Genomic DNA, 14,272 nt, shown 5'->3' with positions numbered 1-14,272 from the left:
TTCAAAGCTATTGCTATTGTGTGATATTGCTTTCACCATCTATTTAAACTGTCCAGTTGAATAAGAATTGACTCTTTAGAAGAGAATAATATACTGATGTTAAGGATAGAGATGAAAGAAATACAGGACTTAAAGAGTTTGCAGGTGAAGGAAAAAAAAAGGCAAGATTACCTGAAGATAAATATCCTGAATTAATAAATTTTCATCATCAGTTCATGAGCTCATTATTAAAACTGCTTTCAGAGGGCAATATGAAGGTCAAATTTTACTAAAATCTGTCTCTAAAGGTAATTTAAAATGATCTTATTTTAACTAAGGTACATTTTGAAATGAATGTTTATATCCATTGTGCTTTTCAAGGTTCTTTGAATGGTTTATTTAATTTTTAGGCATGAACAAAAGAGGAGAGCCAAAATTCAGAAGCTTAAATATTTCATTAAAATATTATACAATGATAAACAGGTTTCTTGCACTTCAGTATCTCCTTTACAGTTTGATTTTAAAGTCATGTTCCAGCAAATTTTCAATATCCAGTTAATACATTGGCCTGAAACAATTTGCTTAGAGGTATGTCATTATCATTTACTTTTGTATCTTATTTTATGCCATACATAATTTAAAATTTCTTTTTAGCTATTGTTATATGTGGTAAGCTACTTCTTTTATATTGAGATAACTGATCTATATATAGGTAAATAAGATATTTATGATATATTTGTAATTCATCATTAGTGTTTTATGGTGTAAGTACAAAATTATTTGATTAATGTTTTTTCTACATACTTTTCTTCCCTGCTAAAATTCCTACCAACCTTGATGTGCAGTATTAATATTCATTTGTTAGTGGGGTGGAAGAAGGTTGTTCAAGCTATAACGAATGGTATAGCTATTGTAAATATTAAAGGATGTCTCCAAAATGCCCCAGCCCTGACTTGATTTCACTCTCTTGTAGTATTTGCTTTTCATCTATTTTTTGATTTGGGATTTTTTAAAGAATCTGATGAAAGAACATATACGCAACAGACCCCCAATCTCTAAGACCCCGCCATAAGAACCCTGCACTACTAAAGGAAGAAGAAAATAAGACCATGGAGAAAAATTAGAGACCATAAAGTACTCTAGACAAGAAGTCTTGAGGGCTAGTGTAGGGGTTAAACTTGCATCTAGTTTGAAAGAAAAGTTTTGAGAAAAATAAAGATTTGTGTATGTGAGGGTGGGGTGGAGTTTGGGGAGTGGAGAGAAGATTATAATTACAAATCTAAATCAAAGTTATTTTTATAATGCCTAAGTAATTTGTGCTGTCCTTGATAGAAGCTGTATTTATTTTGTTCATCTGTACTATTAAGTGCCTGTCATCTTAAAATGTACCTCTATTAAGATTCTTATTTTAAAAATATAGTGACTATACTTTTTGTTATTTTACCTAAAATAAATTATAATAATCAACCACCAGAGGTTTAAAATATGCCCCCTAATATAGATAAATGCATATTTGAATCTTTTATCATTCCATTACTTAGCACATAGTCATAATAAAGTAAGGAGGGGGGGAAGAAACTAATCTAGTTAGGGATATATTACACCATTATCAGCTATAGAAATGGAAAATTAAAGTATATGCCCTAGCCTAAGAGATTCTAACCTACATTTCTAATTGACTTCTTACCATTCTTCTTCACTGATTCTTCACTTCAGCCAAACTGAACTGCTTATTTTTTCCAATACATTCTCACAATTTCCTAGTTACATTCTAGTAGGAGTATTCTAGTTCGTCCATTGTAATGTCCCTTTTCACTCTTGACACTCCATCTCTGCCATTCAGTGGTGTTGATACCTACTGTCAGGGGCTAAGTATGTTTCCTAGGAGACATCACCAGGTGGAATTTTCTACCTTGACATTTACCACTATCCAGGATCTGACCTCAGCCTTGCAGTCTTAGAAACTGAATATGACAGTCCCTTGAAAATTGCAGCTGCATACCTTAAACAAATTTATAAGGCCAATATGACAAATCAGAATGCCAGTTCAGCATTTAAATATACCATATTTTTCGCTCCATAAGATGTACCTAGGCCCTGGCCGGTTGGCTCAGTGGTAGAGCGTCGGCCTGGCGTGCAGAAGTCCCAGGTTTGATTCCCGGCCAGGGCACACAGGAGAAGCTCCCATCTGCTTCTCCACCCCTCCCCCTCTCCTTCCTCTTTGTCTCTCTCTTCTCCTCCTGCAGCCGAGGCTCTATTGGAGCAAAGATGGCCCGGGCGCTGGGGATGGCTCCTTGGCCTCTGCCCCAGGCGCTAGAGTAGCTCTGGTCGCAATAGAGCGACGCCCCGGAGGGGCAGAGCATCGCCCCCTGGTGGGCAGAGCGTCGCCCCCTGGTGGGCGTGCCGGGTGGATCCCGGTCGGGCACATGCGGGAGTCTGTCTGTCTCTCCCCGTTTCCAGCTTCAGAAAAAAAAAAAAGAAAAAAAAAGATGCACCTAGGGTTTTAAGGAGGAAAATAAGAAAAAAAAATCTGAACCAAATGGTGTGTTAAAATATTTAATAAGATACTGTAATTTTTGCTCCATAAGATGCACGGACATTTTCCTCTCCACTTTTGTGGGGGGAAAAGTGCGTCTTATGGAGCAAAAAGTATGGTATTTATCAGTGCATTATCTCTTTTTAGTGAACTAATTTATGATAAGAAATGTATTTCACAAAACTAAACTTTAAGTCCATTAGCTATAACCCCTACAAATCTTTTAGCATTAGGGACACCTTTATCTAAAGGACCAGTGTGTTGGGTTAAATTAATTTTTACAGGGACAGTATTTAGATGACCAGAAAAAATATATTTGCATCTTTGACTTTCCTTTTTTTCTCTGCTTTCTTGGTTAGTCAACCATCCATTTGATTGGCACATTTTTCTTATTTTTCAAGGGGCATTCCTCCTCACCAACATCACCTCCCTAATTTTCTTCTTCTTAAAGTACATAGCACTGTTTCCCCAAACACTGACAACACAGTATAGGTCAAATTAAGACTTTGCTGTTGAAAAAAACTTCAGGTTTGTAGTTATGGCAGCGATTGAATTGTAGTAAAAGCACAGCATACAGAATCAGCAGACCTGGGTGGAGTGCCCAGTGGATATCTGTGGAACTGTCTGCTGAGTTCCTTTCTCCCTCCTTCTTCTGGGACTTGTCCACCCTCCCCCATCCCTATAGTTAGTTCTTGGATTCCATAAGCTAATGAATCTCACTGTTTTCTAAGCAATTCAACATGGGTTTTTACCATTTATAATAAAAACTAATATAGATTCATATAGAGACTCTATTTCCTTGTAAAATGGGAAGAATAATACCTGTTTCCTATAATATTCATCAGGTTTAAATGAGATAAGGAATTTTAGAAGTGCTACACAGAAGGAAGTTATTCGAATGTTGTGTTATACGTGCCTATATTATCAGAACTGTATGTATAATCCTTTTATTCAATTTATTTTCTCTGAAACCAGTGAAAGGCAGTCTATATTTAGGGACATTACAGTTATCTACCTTTTAGCATAATCATGTGGATGAAATGCTATAGCATGATACCGATTTTATAGTCTGGTATTTTTTTTAAAGAATACAAATGTGTTCTTGAGGGTTGTTATTTTAGTTTTTAAAATTTTGTACTTTCAATGAACTATTGATCATTTCTTTTACATTTAGGTTTATGAAATAAATAAAAGGACACGCTTACTAGCAAAACTATATATACCTTTACCTAATAACACAGAGGTGAAAAGCAAAGCTGTTTTGGAATATGTAGAGTTTAGCGCTGATGAACTGATCATACCTAAGTATGGAGAAGTAGGAAGCAGTAAGTTTATTAAATATGCTTCTTCCCCCTATTTTCTTTATGAGTTTCGTATCCTAAATGACCCTGGGTCATTTATATGAATAAAGAATTCTACATTTACAGTATTAGGTTTAAAATGTATCAGATTCTCTTTTCAGATATTAAACTAAATATTTCAGAAATCTGTCTTGAATCAGATCTTTGGGAAATCTAAAATTTGGAATGAGCACCTGTGCTTTTCCTAGGCCATCTGAGATAAGAGGTCTCCTCCTGAGTTGGTAGATGGTTCGACCTCTGCCTCTCCTTTGGTGAAGCCTAGTGGTGTTCTAGGATATGTTAGTTCATCTTTAAACTGAATAGGGAAGTGAGGAGGAAAAGGAAGGGGAGAAGGAGTGAGAAAGGGAGAGAGAAAAGAAGAGAGGAAAGAAGGGTTGTTTCTGTGCACTTGTTTGTCAATTGATTTTACTTCTTGTGCAATTAAGTTTATTAGCATATCTGTGAGAACAGTGACATTCCTCTTTTTCTCCCCCAGGATTTTTCTCTTTCATGGTTCTAAGAATTTTGCAACTGCTTGTGTCCATCTGGTGAAAAGGGAGGAATTATGAACTTGTGTCTATAAAAGGGAAAACTGTAGAAGCAGTGTAGTTTAGTTTATTTGTATGTTGATTTATTTTCAAATTTATACTTATAAATATGTAAAATATTTATAATATTTTATTTATAATTATTCTACTAAAACAATAATTGTCTTAACATATAACAGAGAAGAAAATAAGTAGGCAAAAGAGCCTGAAAAAGACAGAGAATGAGGGAAGGTGTAGACTGCTTAGAGTCCAGATGAAGCAGAAATATAGGGTTGTGGAGACCCAGGAGAAAAGACTCAGTGAGAAATACAGGGAGCACTAAGAACTCAGCAAACATTTCAAGGAATATTGTTAAACTCTCAGGAGATTGAGAAAATAATTGGGGGAGGAGGGCACTCAGGAATGTAGGGAAATGGGACAAAAAGTATCTTGTTTGCCTCTTTTTCTGCTGCCAGTGGTTCTTTCTTACTGCAAGCCACTCCCAGAAAGAACGGCAGAAAGCTTCTAGCCCTAAGAAAAGGAAAAGAGAGCTGTCCATGACTGTGTAATCAGGTCAATATTTTCCTTTCTCTTCCTGTAGTCTGTTTGAAGCAACATGCTTTGAGGAATCTTAGATGGGTGAGAGGGAAAGCTCTAAGATTAGAGCCTGGGGTCAGCACACAGTTTCCTTTGTGTTCCTGGGGTTCCACGAGTGAAAGCTGGGGAGTGTAAATCTAAAATGTGTTCAAATTGCACACTTTAAAAGAATGTATTTGTTTTTAGCCTGACCTGTGGTGGCGCAGTGGGATAAAGTGTCGACCTGGAAATGCTGAGGTCGCCGGTTCGAAACCCTGGCTTGCCTGGTCAAGGCACATATGGAAGTTGATGCTTCCAGCTCCTCCCCCCTTCTCTCTCTCTGTCTCTCCTCTCTCTCTGTCTCTCTCTCTCTCCCTCTCCTCTCTAAAATGATTAAATTAAATTTAAGTATAGAAAATTAATGGAAACTGTTGCTATAAAGTTTTAAAAGAATGTATTTGTTTTTAATGCCTTTTGTAAACAGATGTGCCTTTTCATCTTGAGGGAAATGGAACTGAAGAACTTTGTCTTTTCACATCAGGAAAACTAAGCTATTCTCTGTCATGGGCCTTAGATGAAAACGGTATTCCTCTGACACCTATGTTGCAGTCATTAAAATCTGCTTACTGCAGGTAGTAAACTTTTATGCTTGAAAAATAATTCCAGTCCTCAGCAAAGCATCACATCAAACCTGTGTCTATAAAAGGGAAAACTAGGAGCAGTAGGAGCAATTTAGTTTATTGAGATGTTGATTTATTTTAAAATATATTTATAAAAATATAAAATATTTACATATTTTATTTATAATTTTTCTAAGACAATAAGTGTCTTTATATGTAACAGACTATATCTCTTCAATGCTTAGAATTATAGCCACATGAAAGATGAGAGAGGCAGTTCCGTAGTCCTTAACTTCGAAGCCAGGCCAAGACTCCCTGGGATTTTATTTCTGGGGTCTTTATAATGCAGTCATTCTGCATTATAAAATAATAATTTATGCATTATCAGTTTTCTAGAAAGAATATCCTAGAAATTTTATGCTATGTCACAAGACTTCCTAGAAGAATTAGAATTAATTTCTAGAACACACCCACAAATAGGATTACTGGCAATAAATACAGTAAAATTCTATAAAGATGCTGGCTTATATATTATGCTGTGTTTGAGTAAAATAGTAAATATAAAGAGCCAAGTAGATTCCATCATTTAAAAATTGAGTGAAAAAAATGAATGATTATAACAAAAAAAATGGCCTTTCCCCTTTCCATCTAAACACATATTTAAAAAAATTTTTGCTATATTGTATGACATTATGGAAAACACAGAGCTACAGAGACAGTAAAAATATTGGGTGTTACCAAGCTTTGTTTTCTAAGGGCCCTGGGCTAAGATTGTTCCTACAAGAAATAAAATTTGGTTGTTCTGAGAGGCTAGGAAGCAGGGCACGTGTAAGTGACTCAGTTTTCTGGTGTTGAGACTGGAGCTACCCCCCACACTCTCCTGAGTCTATGACTGATGCTTCCACCTTACCAGAGAGGCAGCTGAATCTGTCTAGGGAGTGGGCAGACCACACCTCTGAATCTAAGAGGCCACACCCACTGGACTCCTGGGGCCACACCCCTTTTTTAAAAAATATTTTTTATTTATTCATTTTAGAGAGACAGACAGACAGACAAAAAGGAAGAGCAGGAAGCATCAACTCCCATATGTGCCTTGACCAGGCAAGCCCAGGGTTTTGAACTGGTGACCTCAGTGTTTCCAGGTCAACACTTTATCCACTGAGCCACCACAGGTCAGGCACCACACCCTATTAAAGTCTATGAAAAAAGTCTGGACAGACTGACACCTGGGGCAGAGCCACACCCACCACCCTTCCTAATCCCTGAATTGCCACAGGCTCTAGACCAGGGGTCCTGAACCTATGGCTCACGAGCCAGATGTGGCTCTTTTGATGGCTGCATCTGGCTCGCAGACAAATCTTTAATAAAAAAAATAATAATGTTAAAAATATAAAACATTTTCATATATTACCAATCCATTCATTTCCTACCACTCATGTTCATGGTTGTGGGTGGCTGGAGCCAATCACAGCTGTCCTCTGGGACAACACCAAATTTTTATTGGATAATGTGTAATGTACACGGGTCATTGTATGGCTCTTATGGAATTACATTTTTAAATATGTGGCGTTCATGGCTCTCTCAGCCAAAAAGGTTCCTGACCTCTGCTCTAGACTGAAGCAGAGGCTTTTTTAGCAGCTGAGACTAACAAGCAGCCAGCAGACAGAGGCTGCAAGAGGCGGGACTCAGGAAAACTTGGCCGTTTGAGCGGACTTTCCCCCAGGACCAGAGTGGGTAAAAGCCAGCCTAGGAGTATGGCTTGGTATTTCCACTGGTCTGTGCTGGCCTCCTGATAGGGAGGCCCAGAGCTGGCACATCCAGGGGCCAGCTGCAGAAAGCATCAGTTCAGGACCTAACAACCCTTGCTAGAGTGGTATTCTAAGGAAAAGCACCTCACGTCTGGCCCAGCTGAGGTGAGTCCCACTCTCTGTGATCAGCACCAGCACAGTGGCTCATGTGCACTGGATAGGTTGGAGCTTCACAGACAGATGGCCTGGGCACTGGATATTCTGTCCAGCTAGGCTAGATTTCATAGGGAGAAGGGAGAGAGGCTTGTAGCATGGGCATTTAAAGTGTGAGTCCCTGTGAGTCGACTGTTGAATCTGGCCAAGGGGCTTAGACATCTTTGGGAGAGGCACAGTCAGCCCCAGGAGAGGACTCTTTCAGTCTTCCTCTCTGCAACCAGGATCTCGCCAGCTGAAAGAACTTCTGCAGAGGGGACTGTGGCTAATGGATCAAGCTCTGGAATGGGGCCACATTTCCCATACTGAGCTCCTGAACAAGAGACCCCTGATGTAGAGTATCCCACAAACATTGTATTCATAATCTCAGCTGCCCTAACCCACCAAGCATGCAACATGTAGAGGTGGTTGGGTGAGGCCAATCTGAGCCCACACTGAAGTCTTACTACAGAAGACTCTGTGGGAAGACCAGGCAGCTGCAAGAGGAGGAGGAGAAGCTGAAAAGTGGAGACAAATCTTACAAAACTTGGGGCTTTTACAGAGCTGCTGTCATCTTCAAGCAGGAGGAAGTTGATCCTTATACAAAGGTTGGGCCCTCCTACAGTACCCAGGCACAGAAAATGCAGACACAAACAGCAAAAAGTGCAGTAGCTGCAGACAGTAGTTTGTAAGCCCACAGCGGGTTACAAACAACAGCTGATGCCAACCCAAGAAAAACTAGAGCCAACACTACTGGTAGGGGGTGACAGATAGCACCAACCCTAGACTCAACTACCTACACAAGCAGCATATCCAAAGGAGGAGTCTAGCAGGCACCAGACACTCTAGAGAGTAAATATACCCAACAGGACAGACATTGCACAGTGGGTAATACACATGATCAAGATTAACCCTTGGAGCCAGCCAGCCTGAAAGGATAACCATACACACAAAAGGACCAACTACATCTAATACATATAACAAGAGGGAAAATAGTATCCTCAAGAAGCATTCCTAGAACAAGGAAAACAAGTACCACCAAGCCCATCTTCTTCATAAAGACCTCACAAAAGTTTCAAAGCTGGCCAGTGCTACCTAATACACAGACAGAATGGGCAGACAGAGAAATGCCAAACAAATGAATCAACAAGAGAAATCCCCTGAAAAAGAACTGAATGAGATGGAAGTAACCAAACTGCCAGATACAGAATGTAAAACAATGATTTTTAGGATGTTCAAGGATCTTAGAGCAACAATGGACAGATATAATGAGCACCTAAATAAAGAGACAGCAATCATCAAAAAGGACATTGAAATCATAAAAAAGAATGAGTCAGAAATGACAAATACAATATCAGAAATGAAGACTGCACTAGAAGAAATGAACAGCAGGCTTGATGAAGCAGAGGATTGAATCCGCAATTTAGAGGACAAGATAAACAAAAGCATGGAAGCAGAGCAGCAAAAAGAAAAGAGGCTCAAAAAGTTTGAGGAAGTTTTAAGAGAGCTCTGTGACAACATGAAGAGAAACAACATCCGCATCATAGGGGTTCTTGAAGAAGAGAAAGAACAAGGGATAGAGAACCTGATTGAAGATATTATAGCTGAAAACTTCCCTAAATAGATGAAGGAAAAAGTCATACAAGTTCAAGAAACACAGAGTCCTATTAAAGAGGAACCCAAGGAGGCCTACACCAAGACACATCATAATTAAAGTGCCAAAGTTAAGAGACAAAGAAAGAATACTAAAAGCTCCAAGAGAAAAGCAGTTAATTACCTACAAAGGAAGCCCCATAAGGATGACATCTGACTTCTCAACAGAAACACTTTAGGCCAGAAGGGATTGGCTAGAAATATTCAAAGTAATGCAAAGCAAGAACCCACAACCACAACTTCTTTATCCAGCAAGACTATCGTTTAAAATTGAAGGAGAAATAAAAAGCTCCCCAGACAAAAAAAAAAAACAAAAACAAAAAAACAACCCTCAAGGAATTCATTTCAACCAAACAAGTACTGCAAGAAATGTTAAGGGGCCTGCTATAAATAGAGAAAAGAAAAAAAATTGATAAAAAGAGGATTGTAGGTTTAAAAATAAAATAGCAATAAACAAATACATATCAATAATAACCTTAAATGTAAATGGATTAAATGCTCCAATCAAAAGACATAGGGTAGCTGCATGGATAAGAAAACAGGACCCGTACATATGCTGTCTAGAAGAGACCCACCTCAGAACAAAAGATAAACATAGGCTGAAAGTGAAGGGATGGCAAAAAGTATTTCACACAAATGGAAATGAAAAAAAATCTGGAGTAACAATACTTATATCTGACAAAATAGACTTTAAAACAAAGGCTATAGTAAGGGATAAAGAAGGTCACTACATAATGATAAATGGAGCAATCCAACAGGAGGGTATAACCATTGTAAACATCTATGTGCCTAATATAGGAGTACCTATATGTATAAAGCAGATTTTGATGGACATAAAAGGTGATATCAACAACAATACTATAATAATAGGGGATCCTCCAGACAGAAAACTGACAAAGAAACAGTGACTTTAAATGACACACTAGATCAACTGGATTTAACAGATATCTTCAGAACCTTTCACCCCAAAGCAACAGAATATACATTCTTTTCAACTGCTCATGGTACATTCTCTAAGACAGACCACATGTTAGGACACAAAATGACTCTCAACAAATTTAAGAAAATTGAAATCATATCAAGCATCTTCTCTGATCACAATGGCATGAAACTAAAAATCAACTACAATAGAAAAACTAAAAAACATTTAAACACTTGGAGACTAAACAGCATATTATTAAATAATGAATGGGTTAACAACGAGATCAAGAAAGAAATAAAAAATTTCCTTGAAACAAATGAAAATGAATGTAAAACAACTCAAAATGTATGGGACACAGCAAAAGCAGTCCTGAGAGAAAAGTTCATAGCATTACACACATATCTTAAGAAGCAAGTAAAAGCTCAAATAAACAACCCTGTATCTAAAAGAACTAGAAAAAGGACAGCAAATAAATCCCAGAGGTAGTAAAAGGAAGGAAATAATAAAAATGAGAGTGGAAATAAATGACATAGAGGCAAAAGAAACAATACAGAGGATCAATGAAACCAGGAGCTGGTTCTTTGAAAACGTAAACAAGATCGATGAACCTTTAACCCAGCGGTTCTCAACCTGTGGGTCACGACCCCGGCGGGGGTCAAACGACCAAAACACAGGGGTCACCTAAAGCCATCAGAAATACATATTTTATTTAAAACCGCTGCTTTAACCAGACTCACCAAGAAAAAGAGAGAGAGGACTCAAATAAATAAAATTAGAAATGAGAGTGGAGAAATAACTACTGACACAACAGAAATACAAAGGATTGTAAGAAAATACAAATACTATGAAGAACTGTATGACAAAAAATTAGACAACCTAGATGAAATGGACAAATTCCTTGAAACATATAATCTTTTAAAAATCAATCTGGAAGAATCAGAAAACCTAAACAGACTGATTACAACAAATGAGATCGAAACAGTTATCAAAAAACTCCCAACAATCAAAAGTCCTGGGCCTGATGGCTTCACAAGTGAATTCTACCAAATATTCAAAGAAGAACTAACTCCTATCCTTCTCAAGCTACTTCAAAAACTTCAAGAGGAAGGAAGACTTCCAAGCTCCTTTTATGAGGCAAGCATAATTCTGATTCCAAAACCAGGCAGACAACACAAAGAAAGAAAATTATAGGCCAATATCCCTGATGAATTTAGATGCGAAAATCCTCAACAAAATATTAGCAAACCAGATCCAGCAATATATGAAAAAAATCATACACCATGATCAAGTGGGCTTTATTCTAGGGAGGCAAGGCTGGTACAATATTTGCAAATCAATCATTGTGATTGATCACATAAACAAAAGGATGGAGAAAAACCACATGATAATATCAATAGATGCAGAAAAAGCACTTGATAAAATCCAGCACCCATTCAGGATCAAAACTCTCAGCAAAGTGGGAATAGAGGGAACATACCTCAACATGATAAAGGCCATCTATGACAAACCCACAGCCAACATCATATTCAATGGGCAAAAATTAAAAGCAATTCCCTTAAGATCAGGAACAAGGTAGGGGTGCCCCCTGTCACCACTCTTATTCAACATAGTCCTGGAAATCCTAGCCACAGCAATCAGACAAGAAGAAGAAATAAAAGGCATCCAAATTGGAAAAAAAAGAAGTAAAATTATCATTATTTGCAGATGATATGATATTGTATATAGAAAACCCTAAAGTCTCAGTCAAAAAACTACTGGACCTGATAAATGAATTGAGCAAGGTGGCAGGATATACAATTAATACACAGAAATCAGAGGCATTTTTAAACACCAACAATGAACTGTCAGAAAGAGAAATTAAGGAAACAATCCCCTTCACTATTGCAACCAAAAAAAAATAAAGTACCTAGATGTAAATTTAACCAAGGAGATTAAAGACTTGTACTCGGAAAATTATAAAACATTGATAAGAGAAATCAAGGAAGATACAAACAAGTGGAAGAATATACCGTGCTCATGGTTAGGAAGAATAAACATCATTAAAATGTCTATATTACCCAAAGCAACTTATAAATTCAATGAAATACCAATTAAAATACCAATGACATACTTCAAAGATATAGAACACATATTCCAAAAATTTATATGGAGCCAAAAAAAAAAAAAAAAAAAAAAAAAAAAAAAAAAAAAAAGAATATGAATAGCGTCAGCAATCTTGAAAAGGAAGAATAAAGTGGGAGGTATCACACTTCCGGATATCAAGTTATACTACAAGGCCACTGTACTCAAAACAGCCTGGTACTGGCATATGAACAGGCATACAGATCAATGGAAAATAACAGAGAACCTGGAAACAAACCCACACCTATATGGACAATTGATATTTGACAAAGGAGGTAAGAGCATACAATGGAGTAAAAACAGTCTCTTTAATAAATGGTGTTGGGAAAATTGGACAGGTACCTGCAAAAAAATGAAACTAGACCGCCAACTTACACCATTCACAAAAAAAACTCAAAATGAGTAAGAGACTTAAATGTAAGTCATGAAACCATAAACATCTTGGTAGAAAACATAGGCAGTAAACTCTCCAATATCTCTGGTAGCAATATTTTTGCTGATTTCTATCCACGGGCAAGTGAAATAAAGGACAGGATGAACAAATGGGACTATATCAAACTAAAAAGTTTTTGCACTGCAAAAGACACCACGAACAAAATATAAAGACAACCCACACAATGGGAGAATGTATTTGCCAATATGTCTGATAAGGGGTTAATAACCAAAATTTATAAAGAACTGTTAGAACTCAACACCAGGAAGATAAACAATCCAATTAAAAAATGGGCAAAAGAATTGAATAGACACTTCTCCAAAGAGGACATACAAATGGCCAATAGGCATATGAAAAAATGTTCGTCACTAATCATCAGAAAAATGCAAATTAAAACCACAATGAGATACCACCTCACACCTTGTCAGAATGGCACACATTAACAAAACAACACACAATAAGTGTTGGCGAGGATGTGGAAGAAAGGGAACCCTCCTGCACTGCTGGTGGGAATGCAGACTTGTGCAGCCACTGTGGAGAACAGTATGGGGTTTTCTCAAAAAATTTAAAATGAAACTGCCTTTTGATCCAGCTATTCCACTTTTAGGAATATATCCTAAGAACACTAAATCACTGATTTAAAAGAAGATATATACCCCCTTGTATATTGCAGCATTGTTCATAATAGCAAAGATCTGGAAACAGCCCAAGTGTCCTTCAATGGACGAGTGGATTAAAAAGCAGTGGTACATATACACAATGGAATACTACGTGAGTGACCATGAAAAAGAAGGAAATCTTACCTTTTTTTGACAACATGGGTGTACCTGGAGATTATTATTTTAAGTAAAATAAGCCAGGCAGAGAAAGAAAAATATCATATGACCTCACTTATATGTGGAATCTAATGAACAAAATGAACTGAGGAATGGAATAGAGGCAGAAGCAGGGTGACAGGGACCAGAGGGACAGCAGTCAGAGGAAAGGGGGATGAGAGGATGGGATCAGAGAAGGTAAAGGGATTAGTAAAATTATATATACATAACACAGAGATATAGATAACAAGACAGCAAATCCTAGAGGGAAGGGAGAGGGAGTTAGAAGGAAGGGGGAAAAGAGGTTATAAAAAGGGTCACAGGTATGGGGGGTGAGGTAGTTATATTTAGTGAGACACTTGAATCCATGTAAACACAATTAAAATTAATAAAAATTTCAAAAAGAAAAATTTGTTGCATGATGATGTCAAGAGTGTCAGGCCCTAGAAATCTCTTATGACAAAGACATCAAATAATTCAAATATGAGGACATAAATGGGACTTAAGGAAAAAAAGAATACTCAAACTTCACCTATTTAAAATTTTGCTTACATCCTGTCATACCAGGCTTTGGTTTTATTAGCAATAGTTTCCAAAAGAGCCATCATAGAGATATGAACAGATATTGATGGGAAGTAGACAGTACAAAATATATGTCTGTGTTTGGGCTAAGACATTATTGAATCTGAGTCAGAACTGTATTTCAGATGTCCAGTTAATAAACTGAAATTTTTCTTAAGTATTTTGTAGGAAGGATCTTAGAAATCTCCTAGTCAAAAATCACTCTGATTATACACGATGAGACAGATT

At 37.3% G+C, this 14,272-nt stretch overlaps 1 protein-coding gene across 1 annotated transcript in view; it reads left to right on the top strand.

The window, feature by feature from the left end:
- The window catches only part of CC2D2B (coiled-coil and C2 domain containing 2B), a 140,470-nt gene that overhangs the window by 56,667 nt on the left and 69,531 nt on the right, over positions 1–14,272 (top strand). Inside the window, exons 13-15 of the mRNA XM_066354598.1 lie at positions 390–567; positions 3,690–3,840; positions 5,443–5,590. Of these exons, the coding sequence (XP_066210695.1) occupies positions 390–567; positions 3,690–3,840; positions 5,443–5,590 (477 nt within the window). The remainder of the gene's footprint in view (positions 1–389; positions 568–3,689; positions 3,841–5,442; positions 5,591–14,272) is intronic.

Source organism: Saccopteryx leptura, chromosome 13 (genome assembly GCF_036850995.1).
Source record: "Saccopteryx leptura isolate mSacLep1 chromosome 13, mSacLep1_pri_phased_curated, whole genome shotgun sequence".
Classification (NCBI taxonomy): Eukaryota; Metazoa; Chordata; class Mammalia; order Chiroptera; family Emballonuridae; genus Saccopteryx; species Saccopteryx leptura.
The sequence above is the reverse complement of the archived record's forward strand: the minus strand, read 5'-3'. Positions and strand labels throughout refer to the sequence as shown.